Source organism: Cryptomeria japonica, chromosome 7, assembly GCF_030272615.1.
Source record: "Cryptomeria japonica chromosome 7, Sugi_1.0, whole genome shotgun sequence".
Classification (NCBI taxonomy): domain Eukaryota; kingdom Viridiplantae; phylum Streptophyta; class Pinopsida; order Cupressales; family Cupressaceae; genus Cryptomeria; species Cryptomeria japonica.
In genome coordinates, this window is record NC_081411.1 from 852,737,075 (window position 1) to 852,750,900 (window position 13,826).

At 33.5% G+C, this 13,826-nt stretch overlaps 1 protein-coding gene across 1 annotated transcript; it reads left to right on the forward strand.

The window, feature by feature from the left end:
• Positions 1-9,118: 9,118 nt before the first annotated feature.
• On the forward strand, positions 9,119-13,189 carry LOC131028950 (transcription factor VOZ1). Its single transcript, XM_057959334.2, has 5 exons — positions 9,119-9,603; positions 10,280-10,893; positions 11,289-11,453; positions 11,566-12,088; positions 12,318-13,189. The coding sequence occupies exons 2-5, from the start codon at positions 10,669-10,671 to the stop codon at positions 12,869-12,871; spliced, it is 1,467 nt and encodes a 488-aa protein (XP_057815317.1). The 5' UTR covers positions 9,119-9,603; positions 10,280-10,668; the 3' UTR covers positions 12,872-13,189.
• The last annotated feature ends 637 nt before the right edge of the window (positions 13,190-13,826 follow it).

Sequence of the window (13,826 nt, forward strand, 5' to 3'; positions counted from 1 at the left end):
TGCCTTGAATTAGGGTACTCCACCATTCACTAGCGCAGTCCCTGAACTCGAGATGTGTTGTCCACATGATTTCATAGTGGAAAGACATTCAACCACGGACAGACCTGTTAAACCATTCCAAGAGAATGGGTTTGTGGTCAAAAACCTTCCAAGGAAGAGCATGAAAGGAGGTATTAAATCCAATATCTCAGTTTGCCGAGACCAAAAATTTGTCCAATTGAACCTGGATAAGGTGGCTACCCTTCCTATGATTGGACCAAGTGAATGGTTGCCCCCTCAAGTCAACATCCATCAATCCATTCTTACTAATGAAGCTCGCAAGGTCAACCATACTATTTGAGTAATCTATCAAGCCTCCACATTTCTCAGAGGGAAACATGGGGGAGTTGAAGTCACTAGTCACCATCCAATGGGAATCTGGGTCTTGACAAATCAAGTTGGAAATTTCATCCCAAAGAACCATACGACCCAACCTGGTGTTGGGCCCATAAACATTAATCAAATGCCAATAATTAGATTGGAGAGTGAACCTCACAATAAAAAAACTAGCTAAGGAAGAAGTAAAAGTGCCATCCAATTTCAAAGGGTCCCACATGGCAACCACATACCCCGAGGAACCATTCACATTACTAATAAAAAAAGAGTAACCATGCCATATTTTCCCAACAATATTACAAAAAGAGTTATCTCTCATCTTAGCTTCTTGAAGGAGCAAAATATCAATCTGTCTCTCAAGAATGCAATCCCTAAGGGCCAACTATTTTTGGGAGTTATTTAAGCCCCACATGTTCCATGATAGAAATTTCATTTTTTTATTTTGGTTGATGAGTCTAGGGTCTTACGCCTACCATTGGCAATTCCCCTTGCTACTTCTTTATGTATGGTCATTCTTTATGATGGGCAATCTAACTTCACTTCTGGTCCAACATTAATCTTCTTGTTCCTTGTCTTCCTTTTTTGGGTCACCCACCCATCATTACCCACTTGAGTACCACTACTAAAGGATGCACCAAGAGAGGAGAAGTTCTACATGACATTTGAAGGGAGAGGAGAATCAATTGGGGGGGGGGGGGGGGTAGCAAAGGCCACGGTCCCACTAGATTTACATGTCCCGAGAGTCATTGAGGTGTCAACAACAATGGAGAAAGTGGGAGGGATAGTCAAGGAGGAAATATCCCCTTCCTTGAGGTGTCCCTAAGTCCTTGCACCACCTAACACACCCTCTAAAGCCAAATCAATAGAGGACGAGAGAATCTCAACCTCCAACTAGGAACCAACCCCATGAGGGGACTTGTTGGGGGTTTTCATCATCTTGAGTAACCCTTTAGTAAATGGATAACTCTCAGTGACATCTTCCCCTGCAACCCCATCCAAAAGATTATCCACCACCTCTAACTCAACAACAATATCCTTTTGTTTAAGAGGCTTTTTGGTGGGGAGGGGGCTTATAGTTAGAGATTACATGCCCCAACTTTAAACAGCTTTGACAATAAACTATGGCATTCTCATAAACAATTGCTTGAGTCCAACTTCCCCACTTAGATTGCAAAGTAATAAAATTGGGGAGATTATTTTTAGCAGTAACCAACACACATAAATGAGCAAACACTGACCTAGACCTTAGCCTTGTCACCTCGTCAGTAGATACATAGTGTCCAAAAGTGTTGTCGATCCATCAAAAAAATTGTTCATCCTAGAACTCAAGCAGGAGCCTCTACAAATGAACCCACGTCGAGGCTAACTTGTTCAAATTTGTTGCAAGATCAAAACCAAGTTTCCATCTACAGATAGAGATGGTGTTTCTCGTAGGCCCAACATCTAGAAAGGATCGTCATTAAGTCCTCCTCCGCAATAGATTTCAATAAGTACAGAGTGCCTGACATGGCACTAATAGTAACACTACCCCTCAACTTCCATTTTAGGGATACCCAACTCCTTACCATCTCAATAGTGGGCCTAAAAGAGAAGAATTTCCCAACTAGAGTGCCCTTCATTGAAGAAACAACTCGGTCCACCATTGAATTTGCTAACTGAATAATAGCACCGTCTTCGGTCTATAAGTGTTTTGGGATTATATTGGTGTCCACTTGACTATGCACCTCACCAACAAGCACGTTCTTCCATCCATTGGGATGTGTGTTCCCCTGTGGATTCACATCCTTTGAATTTGATGTCTCCAAATTTTTGGAGTTATCAAGACTATCATTACCGTCTAGTTTGGAGGCAACAAAGTTCTTAGACAAAGTCAACAGAGTCTGCCAAAGTGGGATTGTCCACAAGAACTTTACCAGCGTCTGAAACAAAATCCTTCATATCGGATACCCCCATGTGTATGTTGTCTCCAACTAACATACACGATAAAAATGTATCTATGAGATTGATGCTAATATTGGTTGTTATTGTCACTTAACCATTGCACTCCACGAGGTCAACATGAACAATCTCAACTTTATTTTGAATATTGTTATACTTATTTGATGTCGGGACATATATGACAAGTACATCCCCTTCAAACACAGTGACAATATGTTGTGTATAAATCTCTAGTATTACATATTGGCATTTGGAGCTAGTAAAGTCAACCTAGAAAAATGAACTTTTTAGTTTTTTTTGTCAACTAAACAAGTTATTAATTTATTAACAATTCATTGTGCAAAATACAGGTCATTGAAAATTGTTATTATATTTATTAGAGAAAATGCACCAATGTTATTGGCTCTCATGAACATTGATATGAAATGCAATTACATATAGAACATAAAGTTAAACAATTTGTATTGTTGAATATAAGTTTTGGAAAGAGTACCTTTGTTTTGTTTGATTGATTTGTGTATTCAATTTATCAAATAATGTGTTCTTTGATTCAATGCTTTGTAATCGATTGCAATATGAAAGATAATCAAATTGAAAGTCATATAGCTTGCAAAATATGTTCTAAGTTTCAATTGATTTGGTTTAATTGACATGTCTCACCATTCTTTTGATCCCTCTTCTCTAGCCACAACCAATCGAGCAATAGCAACTTCTGGCTTGGTTTGAACATTTTTTACACATCTATAGATTAAAAATTATTCATGTGTCTAAATGCCTAGTTTAGATGACATAAATGACTATTAATATAACACTTGTAACTAGATTGGTATAATGATGTCCTTAAGTCAAATTTTTGGTAATAATAAAATTTCTATTTGTAATAATTTCCTTTCTAGGCAAAGAAGGAAAATGCATACAAAATTATTTTAAAAAAGGATATAAGAATTTGAAGATGAAGAATACTCTTGTTTTGTAATATTCATTGTTGTATCCAAAATTCCAAATGCATTTCCATATGTTTCCTTTATTTCCATTTGCCTATGAGAAAAAAATACTTGTTGATAACATTTTATTTTGTAAAATTATTGATTGAGGAAATTATTTTGTGTGTTATGTAGATATCTATTGTTTGAGGTAATTTGGAAATATATTGTTTGATATTGTTGTTTTTAAATGTGTCTCTTGTAGACAAATAATATCTAATGACAATTAATCTTTGTCGTTCAAGATGTCCTCTATATGTGATTGGGAATGGTGAGTGTTAAAATTAGATAAGGTAATACATGATATGTGGCCTTTGCAATCAATGTCATTGTCTACACCCCTGATAGTAGTAGTTTGAAGTGGACTCATTTCTTCTACGATTGTTGATCTTACTTTTTTTAAAATGTTGTTAAAAGACTTAACAAATATGATGATTCAATATTTGATGAGTGAGGAAGAGTTGCATATGTTAATCCATGTTGGAAGACACCTAAAGGGTCAAATGCAATGCCATGCACTATAAGACCTTGCGATCTATGTATTGTTCAAGCACATGCTAATTGCACGAGAAATTATTTTCTAAATGTCATTTTCTTTTTACTAGATAGCTTTTGAATCGATTTTTCAATACAGAGAATTGGTACCCAACCATTATCAATGTATATTTGATTCAAATTTGCTAGTTTTGTAACTTGAGACTTTCCAATATTATGATCATTGAATTCAATCCATATAATGTATATCCCAACATTTTGTATATATGCTTTAAATTTACCATATGATCCATTGACAAGACCATCTTGTATGTCGTAGTTTCCTCCATAGATCTCGACCAAGATTTCTAATTTTAACATTATTTTATCTGCTAGAGTTTCATTTTGTTTGTTAAATTGTTCTACATTGTTAGAGTTATCTTGTGCAAATCAACCTAGGTTATAGAGATAAAATAATAGAATAGGTATACTAAAGTAGGGAATTTAATATGGAGAATAATAGTTAGCTTGATAACTAAAAAATGATGTCAAATAGATGAGATAATGAAATATGTTTGATGTCAAACTTGGGAAATAGTCTTTATGTCAATGAGATAGTTAGAAGTTTGTATTAGATCTTGGCTAGGTTTGATAATATGTCTATGAGTTTGGGAGGAATTTGTGTTCTTGGATTATGCCAGGGGAATCTACAAATCAAAACGCTAATAATTTTCAAGAACATAAAGTGTAAGATACAACAAACTTTCTTAATGTCATAAAATAGGTAATCCAATAAGATGCATATAAAAACGAATAAATCAACCTAGGTTATAAAGATATAATAATATAATAATTAAATGTTAAAATAGGGAATTTGATACGGAGGATGGTGATATTTAGCTCGATAATTGAAGAATGGTGTCAAGTAGATGAAATTACAGAAAATACTTATTATAAAACCTATGAAATAGCAACTTTCTATCAATGAGCTAGTTGGAAGTTTAAACTAGACCTTTGCTCTATTAGAGGATAAATTTATGAGTTTGGGATAAATTTGTGGTCATGGATTAGCATAAGGGAATTCAGTCTTATAATTACCTTGAGATGAATTTGGATAATAAGATGAAATAAAATTTATTTATGTGATAAAATATGTTAATACAATAAGATGCATACAAATAAGCCCAAATAAACCTAGCTAATAGATACATAATATTAAAACAATCAAATGTTAAGCTAGGGAATCAATATAGACAAGGGTGATACTTATCTCAATAGCTAAAGAATGATGTCAAATATATGAGATTGTGAATTTTTTTGTCTAACTTTGGAAATAATGCATATATATTAGTAAGCTAGATAATTTGTACTAGATATTTACTTTGTTAGAGGTCGGGTCTACATGTATATTATAAATTCACAATTGTAGATTTGTAATTGTGCTCTAGGTTCACTTGGTAAGTAGTAGTGTTGTACTATATGGATTCCCCTAACATTGAAACTTATGCTTCAATATTTATAAATGCTTGGAAATGTAGTTTTTAATACTACATTAAAGGATTGTTGTTGCATCAAAAGGTTTTTGTCTAGAACAATTCAAAATATTCACCAATAATGAAAACAATGGGCAAGGATCTAAGTATACATTTTTTTACTCTTTTTACTACACCAAATCAAAGTATATCACTACTAATTACTCTCTAAAATGACTATTACTTGGCTTCTTTATATGATTAGAGTGAATGCATTAAATGGCTTTAAATAATAGCACAAAACATCAAATTTTACAAAACATGTGTTTAGTCAGCTCAAAATACCAAGGGTGAAAGTGAGCCAATTAGCCAAAATTAAATTTGAATTATATATCAAAAAGGGACAAGCTTACAATCACAATATCACCCCTATGACAAGTTACTTGTCTTGGAACAGGATAACTGTTAAATCTAGGTGGTAAATGACTAAATGAGCATAAGTGTGTGTAAATAAGTGTAATAAGCTAGTGGATAAAATGAATCTAGAAGAGAGTTTGTAAATAAATAAAAGTACTAGTAAAATGAATTTATATTTAAACAAATCATATCATTTATCATTATATACATTTACTAAAACATTCTCTCAAAATTAAAAAATTATATGAATATCAAATTTCATCATTACAATAAACTATTTGTTTATTCGATTAGATTACAAGTAAATCCCAACAAATATTACAAATCTTCATGTTGATAAGAAAATACATGAATAATTAGATGTCATGCAATCATTCCCCACCATATTAAAAAAACATTCCCTAAGATTTGTAGTGTATATTTCATAAAAAGGAGTTGAATGCACTATTGTGTAAAAACTATCTTGTCCATATTAAAAAAACATTCCCTAAGATTTGTAGTGTATATTTCATAAAAAAAAGCCGAATGTACTATTGTGTAAAAACTATGACGAAATAAAACAAGAATATTAAACATATGAAAAATTCTTTGGGGTCACAATATTGTCCTTGTATATCAAAATTTGCAATGGACCACATGACCAAAGCCCATCAAGGTGGCAAAGGTCAAGTTGTTATCATTAGTATATTTACATGTCCTAGGGGAGATCTCATATGTCAAGACCTTTGAAGAAATGATTGCTAGAATAATAAATATGTGATTTGCTCTTTTGGTACATTATATGATAAGACTTGGAATATATTCCCTTTCTTAATTTTAGATAAGATTAAACTTAAATAGTAAAAAAATATTATTTTTAATTACATTTATTTAACATTTTTTCTCACATGAAATACAAATCTCCAATATATTTTATTTTGTTTCAAAAGTTTTCTTTTATCATGTGGAATTAAAATGAAAGAATAATTTTTAAATAGGGAAAATTGAGATGCACATGGTAAGGCATTTTGAAAAAGATTTCTTTGATTAAGACAAGACAAACTTCATCTTTGACCAGAGTTTCTTACACATGAAGTAAAGATATAATTTGTAATTATTATTAAGCTCTAATTTAATAGTTAAAATATATATATATTTAAGGATTTTTCAAAAAACTAGGAATTGATATATGGACACATGTTCTAGAAATGGCATTCCTTAGTATTTAAGGATTTAATAATAAATGTTGCATTGACATGTGTGGTGTATAATTAAAGGAAATATTCCTTTATCACAACATGTGTTGTACACAAGTCAATTAATCAATAATTAATAATTAAAAAGAGTAAATACATTAAGGGTTTCTACACACAATGCTTTGCATAAGAAAAGGGTGAGAAAAAAGAATGATATTCCTCATCCACCGAGAAAAGCAAAAGTTCAAAGAAACATAGATATTTGGGTTAAAAGATTCCATTTTAGCACTTCAAGATAAGTTTGGGTAATGAGCATAAGGGTTTGTGACTTCATCGTATATCTAATCACCTAAGTGTGTATAAAGATAAGTATATTGAGAATAAACATTTTTTATAAAAAAAATATTTGAGTGCCCCCTTTACAATGGCAATGTGCATATTCATTTTTTAACATAATTGGTGATGTTGTAATGATATGTCTTCTGGTATCACGTGGGTTGGGGGAGATTGGACCTCACGTCTTCTGGTATCACATGGGTTGGGGGAGGTTGGACCTCACGTGGATTGGGGGAGATTGGACCTCGTGTCTTCTGGTATCACGTGGGTTGGGGGAGATTGGACCTCGTGACCTTGTACTTTACCACAAAAAATCTTCACCAATCAAGCCAGGCTTGACCCAATTTTCCTATTCATCTTAATTTTCATTTAGTTTTATATTTATTTTGAGGTAATATCATGATATGCATAGTTTAAATAATATAATTTGTGTGAATTTGAGTTTAGTTTTTAATTAATTAATTTATATATTTAGTTTTATGATATTCTTTTACACATGCATGTATTAAACATTTATCTTATTCAGTTGTTCATTACACTTATCTATGAACCTACTTTCATTTTAACCATTTATTGCATGGATTTGATTGTTCTATTTTCAAACAAGTTCAAGATCATGAGGGCAATCTTATGATCATGAACTTGTTTTTTTTTTAATTTAAAATTCATAGTTGTTTAGTTAGGCCCCTTTCTTCCTCAACTTAACTAGGTTTACTCTTTAGCCTAAAACCTTCTCATATTGCTCCAAAACCTTCTTGATTACTCTAGCATCCCTTGCCAACACCTCCTTAAAAGGAAGTGTATCATACACGATCGTGACAATCACATTCTTCATACCACTAGATTCTTACAAATCTTGTAAATAATCCACCTCTCCTATCACTGAACCTAACTTTTTTATGTATATTCTTACATACATAAGATAACATTATATAAGATATACTTTTATGTATGTTCTTACATACTTATATCTCATAAAACACTTACCTATGCTTACATGATCTATCTTGCATTTTAGTTATTGCTTCATTGTAAGCAAAATAAAAGACAGATTATGTAAGCAATAAACAAAATGTAAGATAGATAGTGTAAGCATAAGTAAATGTTGTATACTTATATCTCATAAAACACTTACCTATGCTTACATGATCTATCTTGCATTTTACTTATTGCTTCATTGTAAGCAAAATACAAGATAGATTATGTAAGCAATAAACAAAATGTAAGATAGATCATGTAAGCATAAGTAAATGTTGTATAAGATATAAGTATGTAAGAATGTGCATAAAAATATATCTTATATAATGTAAGTACATACAAAAAAATCCAAGAACTTTGAGGAACATAAGCTTTCAAGTTGAACATGTGAATAAAATAATTGTACAAAGAGTTTAATTGAAATATAAAAATATAATTATATAATACTAATAAAGTTATTTTTTTAAAAAAAATTTAGTTTAAAAGGAATATGAAAACATAAGAATATAATAATAAACATATTTTAGAATATAATAATATAAACATATCATATTATAATAATAATGATTTAATATCGATTACAATATAATAAGTTTTTAAGTAAAATAATGAACAAATATGATATCTTTCAACATCTTTTATATTTTTTTTCTAAATATAAAAATGGTAGTTATTTTCTTTGTTAATTTCATAAATCATATGCTTTTTCAAAAATTATATTATAGTCTCAACTTTAATGTCTAAAATATTTTTTAAAATATAAATATGTTTATTTACATTCAGTATACTTAAACATTTAAGAAAATTTATTTCCTCCCAAATACAAATGTAAAGAAAGGAAATTAAAAAAAATAAAAATTAAACCTCATTTGTCCCATAAACGATCACACACTGAACCTGAGTTATCCTGCTCTAATTAGAAAACTCAACCTAAGTTATCCTGCTTTTGTTTGCATACTTATTCCCTTCCAATGGCGGGTAATTAGGCTTCTGCAAATTTCCTCTACTTAGGTTGGATGCTTTTTATCTATCGAATACCAAAACCTACTAGAAAAAAGCTAGTGGGAATTCAAAGGGGACTGACTAGGTGAAGAGAATCATGAATAATTCAATCTTTTCTCCCGAGAGCTGGCCTTCAAAACGTTGCCTATGGCTATTGTGCTCTTCTCTGATTCTCTTTCTACACAGCACGGAAATACTCGTACAAAAATGACGATATACGCAGTACATCTGTACGTAGTTGAACCGCCAAACCTTTCCAGCGCATCCTGCCGTCTTTATTATCCTGATTCCGGGGGCTCTCTGTCTTGCAATTCGATCTGTTCCGGACCAGAAAACTCATCTTACGCTTTTTTCGAGGGGCTGAATTTGTCCTGAAATAGAAGGCGATCGGAACCTCTGGAAGTTCTAAGGAGGAAAGGCGTCAAAAATGGGGCAGGAAGAGGCTAATTTGAGGTACTCCGATTGTTTTTTCCGTTTTTAAGGTGTAGAATTTGAATTGGGTTCAGAAAATTAGTATCTGTGCACCTAAAAGCTGGAAAATTAATTTTAAAACTACCCTATTGAGGTTTTAGGATATTGTTTTGCCGGCTTAGTTATTTTGGGGGTTCAATTGTTTCCTGCTACGGCTAACCGAGACCAAGTTAGCCGTAGCAAAGTACTGTTGAGGCCGTAAGCAATTTGAGTGAATCGTATTGAATGCTTTAATCAAATTGTAGCTGTGGTCATGCTAGGGTTTAGCTGGGATATGTGAAGAATTTGCAGAGATTGTTGAGACTTCTGTTATATACAGTGAGGATATGCCAATTAAGGTAGGGTATTGAACAGATTGGGTGGATTAGGGTTTGTAATACATGCTGTTATCCATTTAGCCTTGCTTTTGATGATTAGAAAGTTACCCATCAGCTAAGTTACTGTGTTGGAGTATCAGGAGAGTTCATTTTTTGCGATCATATTGCTGTGATTGAATAGATATTATACCTCCATCAGTGTACATATTTTTATCACTGAATTGTGCCGTCTGAGAGAATAATGAATAGCAGAATTTGTATTGGATACTAGAATATCTAGGGATTTTCTGTTGATGATTCGCTGTTATTTGAGTAATACAAATTGTTTATTGAGGACCTAGGGAGCATTGCATAGATTCCAATGGAAGGGCACAAAGAAGGACAGGAGTTCAACATCTAAAGATATAACTCAGTTGCTTTTGAGAATTTGTAAAATTTGCATATATCCTGAACCCAGTTGACTCAAAAGAGAGTAGACCTTGGAGTTTATGTTCTGTGGTATTTGAAGTCCTTGTAAAAATAAGGAACAAAATTTGGTGATTGTGGGCAATTTAGTTCAATAAGGGATTCTGAAGGTTGTGATGTACGATGCATTGTTTCAGTAAGATATTTTTGGGAGGTGAGAGCGAAGTCTTGTAATTGTAGGCAAGTGAGATCAACAAGGGATTGTGAAGATTGTGGTTTACGACCCATTATTTGATTATCTTAGAAAGTTACAGATTTCAAAGTAATGGGGAAGAGAACAAAGACTGTTGCAAAGTCTGCAGCTCATCAGTTGCTCAAAACAAAGGCGAAGAATAGGGTTGATGACTTGCAAGGGATGTTTACTGAACTGCAAAATGCCAGGAAGGATAGCCGAGCCAGTGATGTTGCAGTTTTGGAGGAGCAGGTTCATCAGTTGTTGCGGGAATGGAAGACCGAGCTACATGAGGAGTCACCTACTACATCTCTGCTGGTCACCTTCTAACCTTTTTCTTTTGTTTGGCTTATTGTTAATTGTTTCCCAAAGTTTTAAAGTGGTAGAAGAGGAAACATATTGTGGAGTAATTGCTTGAAAAATACATAGTCATTTTAGTTGAACTGATTAGCTTATGCCTTATTTAGATCTCGCTTTTACAGTGAAAGTACAGTTGGATTCACATATATCTTTGTTTCAATGGTCTCTTTAAGTCTATCCTTGTCTTGTCGCAAGCTAATAAGTTAATTGTGATTGAACAACACTGATTCACATGTCAAAATGGGTGAAATAATGTGCTCAAGTGGTTCTGTGTTCTTTTTGTTTTAGATTGATATAAGAAAGTGAACTTGCCAATTAATTGAGAATCCTTACCATTTGAGATTGATATGCAGGCCGCAAGCCTAGGTTCCTCAGTATTGTCTTCTGATATGCGGCGTCTGTTGCAACTTAATGAAGAGGAAGATGATGCAACCAGTGTTCTTGCATCACCAGACAGTCCTAAGCTTCGGCTTGATGAAACAAACCTTGAAGTTGCTAATCCTACCAGTTTCCAGGAGGTGAGCTCTTCTAACAAAGAAATGGAAAACCTGTACACAAAACAGACATTGTGTGTTTCATGGTAATAATCTGAGATATATTTTGATTGATTTGCATTTTAGCTGTTTGCAGGACTTCATTGTGGAAGATATGAATACACAGGAACAACCCACTGACAACATCAACGGGCATGAAAATATTCTTTCAGAATCAATAACGCCAATTGTTGATGAGGGTTTAGATGCAGCAGCCGAGATGGACAATGGTTTACTTGATCTACACCAGGTTTTTAGTCATAACCTGTGCCTCCCCTTTGACCTAGATTTTCTGGAAGAAACTGTACCTGAATATCAAGGTCCGCGCCTAGGAATTTGTCCTCCTCCTGCAGCTTTCTTAGGCCCCAAATGTGCACTTTGGGATTGTCCTAGACCTGCCCAAGGATCAGAATGGTGCCAAGATTATTGCAGTGATTTTCATGGAAGCCTAGCCTTGAGTGAAGGTCCTCAAGGCATGTCTCCTGTTTTACGGCCTGGAGGAATTGAACTCAAGGATGGCCCACTCTTCGCTGCACTTGGTGCTAAAACTCTAGGAAAAGCTGTTGGAATTCCTGAATGTGAAGGTGCAGCCACAGCAAAATCTCCCTGGAATGCACCAGGTATGTTATTCATTTTGCATGTTAGCTATGGCATGCACTTAAATGCTTGTGAAAAAAAACAGTAAAGAAAAAGGGCTGTATGACACATGGAAATTTTGTGTTACAAATTACAGATAGAAATTTTATTTCTGTTAAAACTAAATAAATCTATATCTAATTGCGTTTAACTTTAGATACACAAGATTTTATCGGTTTTTCATTGAAATTTACACTCATGTTAATTTTGCAGAGCTCTTTGACTTGTTTGTCCTTCAAGGTGAAGTTATAAGGGAGTGGTTATTTTTTGATAAACCACGAAGGGCTTTTGAAAGTGGGAACAGAAAGCAGCGATCATTGCCAGATTATTGTGGTCGTGGTTGGCATGAGTCAAGAAAGCAAATTATGAAGGATTTTGGTGGTCTTAAGAGGTCCTATTACATGGATCCTCAACCATCAAATCAGTTTGAATGGCACCTCTATGAATATGAAATGAATAACTGTGATGCCTGTGCCTTGTATAGGTTAGAGTTGAAGCAGGTTGATTCTAAGAAAAACGCCAAGGGAAAGCTCATGGCAGACTCTGTTGTTGACCTGCAACATAAAATAGGTAGACTATCTGCAGAATTATCTGGTGAGACAAAAGGAAATGTGAAAGGACGAATGAAACTAACACAGAAGAATAGTAGCAAATATGCTCTTCCTACTCCTGATCAGGTTGCGCCTGTAACTAACAATTTTGTCTATGGGCCAGGTGTCCAGTATGGTTACTTCGTAGAAGAAACAGATGGATATTATAGAACTTAACAATGATTTGAAGCAGATCAGTTATTCCACAGCAGTTGATAGTATTAGTAGCAGCTATTCGGTCTATAATATAATTTTGACTTGTTGGTAGATCTAGAACGGGATCCTGTATATATTAATTCTGTTTTATCAATCCAAAAGCATATGTTTTAAATGCTATTTGGAGTTATGAGATTACAGCTACCTGTGAAGGATGTGATAATAAATGTTGGTATCTTCTAAAAAAGTTAAAACAATTGCATCTTATTAACTGACTGAAGGATGTTATGTACATATTTCAGAGTAAATACCATGTTGGCAAGGTTTATTGCTTGGAAACTCTGCTTTTTGAGATTGAACAGTTCAAGAGTTAATTTGCTTCAAAATCCTGGAATGTTAGGTAGCATGCAAAGTCATGATTGCTATTGCATCCCTTGCATATTGTATCTTGTTTGATAGGCTTTATTGATTAGTGAATCTGTGTCAAATCATATTTGTTGCCAAGTTTACAGAAACGTTAATATTTTTTTATCTTATTTTTGCCATATGGCAGTGATTGGCCAATTTATGATGCATGGTTAAAGACCCTGCAGAATTCTATTCGCAATGCTTAGGTTGGATAAGATAAATTCCCATAGAATTTTAGCTGTTGTATTGCCCGTCTTAAAAATCTAAATTCAGGAATCTGGGGGCTACTGTAGGTAACAATCAGATTTAGAGAAGGAATTTCAAGCTATGAGCCTATGTCTCGTGACTTAGTCATACCTTTGCAATATTGTTAATGTAACAAGTTTCTTAGTCAAAGAAAAGAGTAGTTTTCCTGGTAGTAGACATTAAAAGCTTTTTATTGCATCTTCTCATTCATGTAACATTCAATATGGCTTTAGTCATTTCTGCTTCTCTTTCTGTTCACTATTCAATCCATAGATCAAAGTTGATCGTATCCTAGTTCTCGGATGCATGTGTTTCTGCTAAC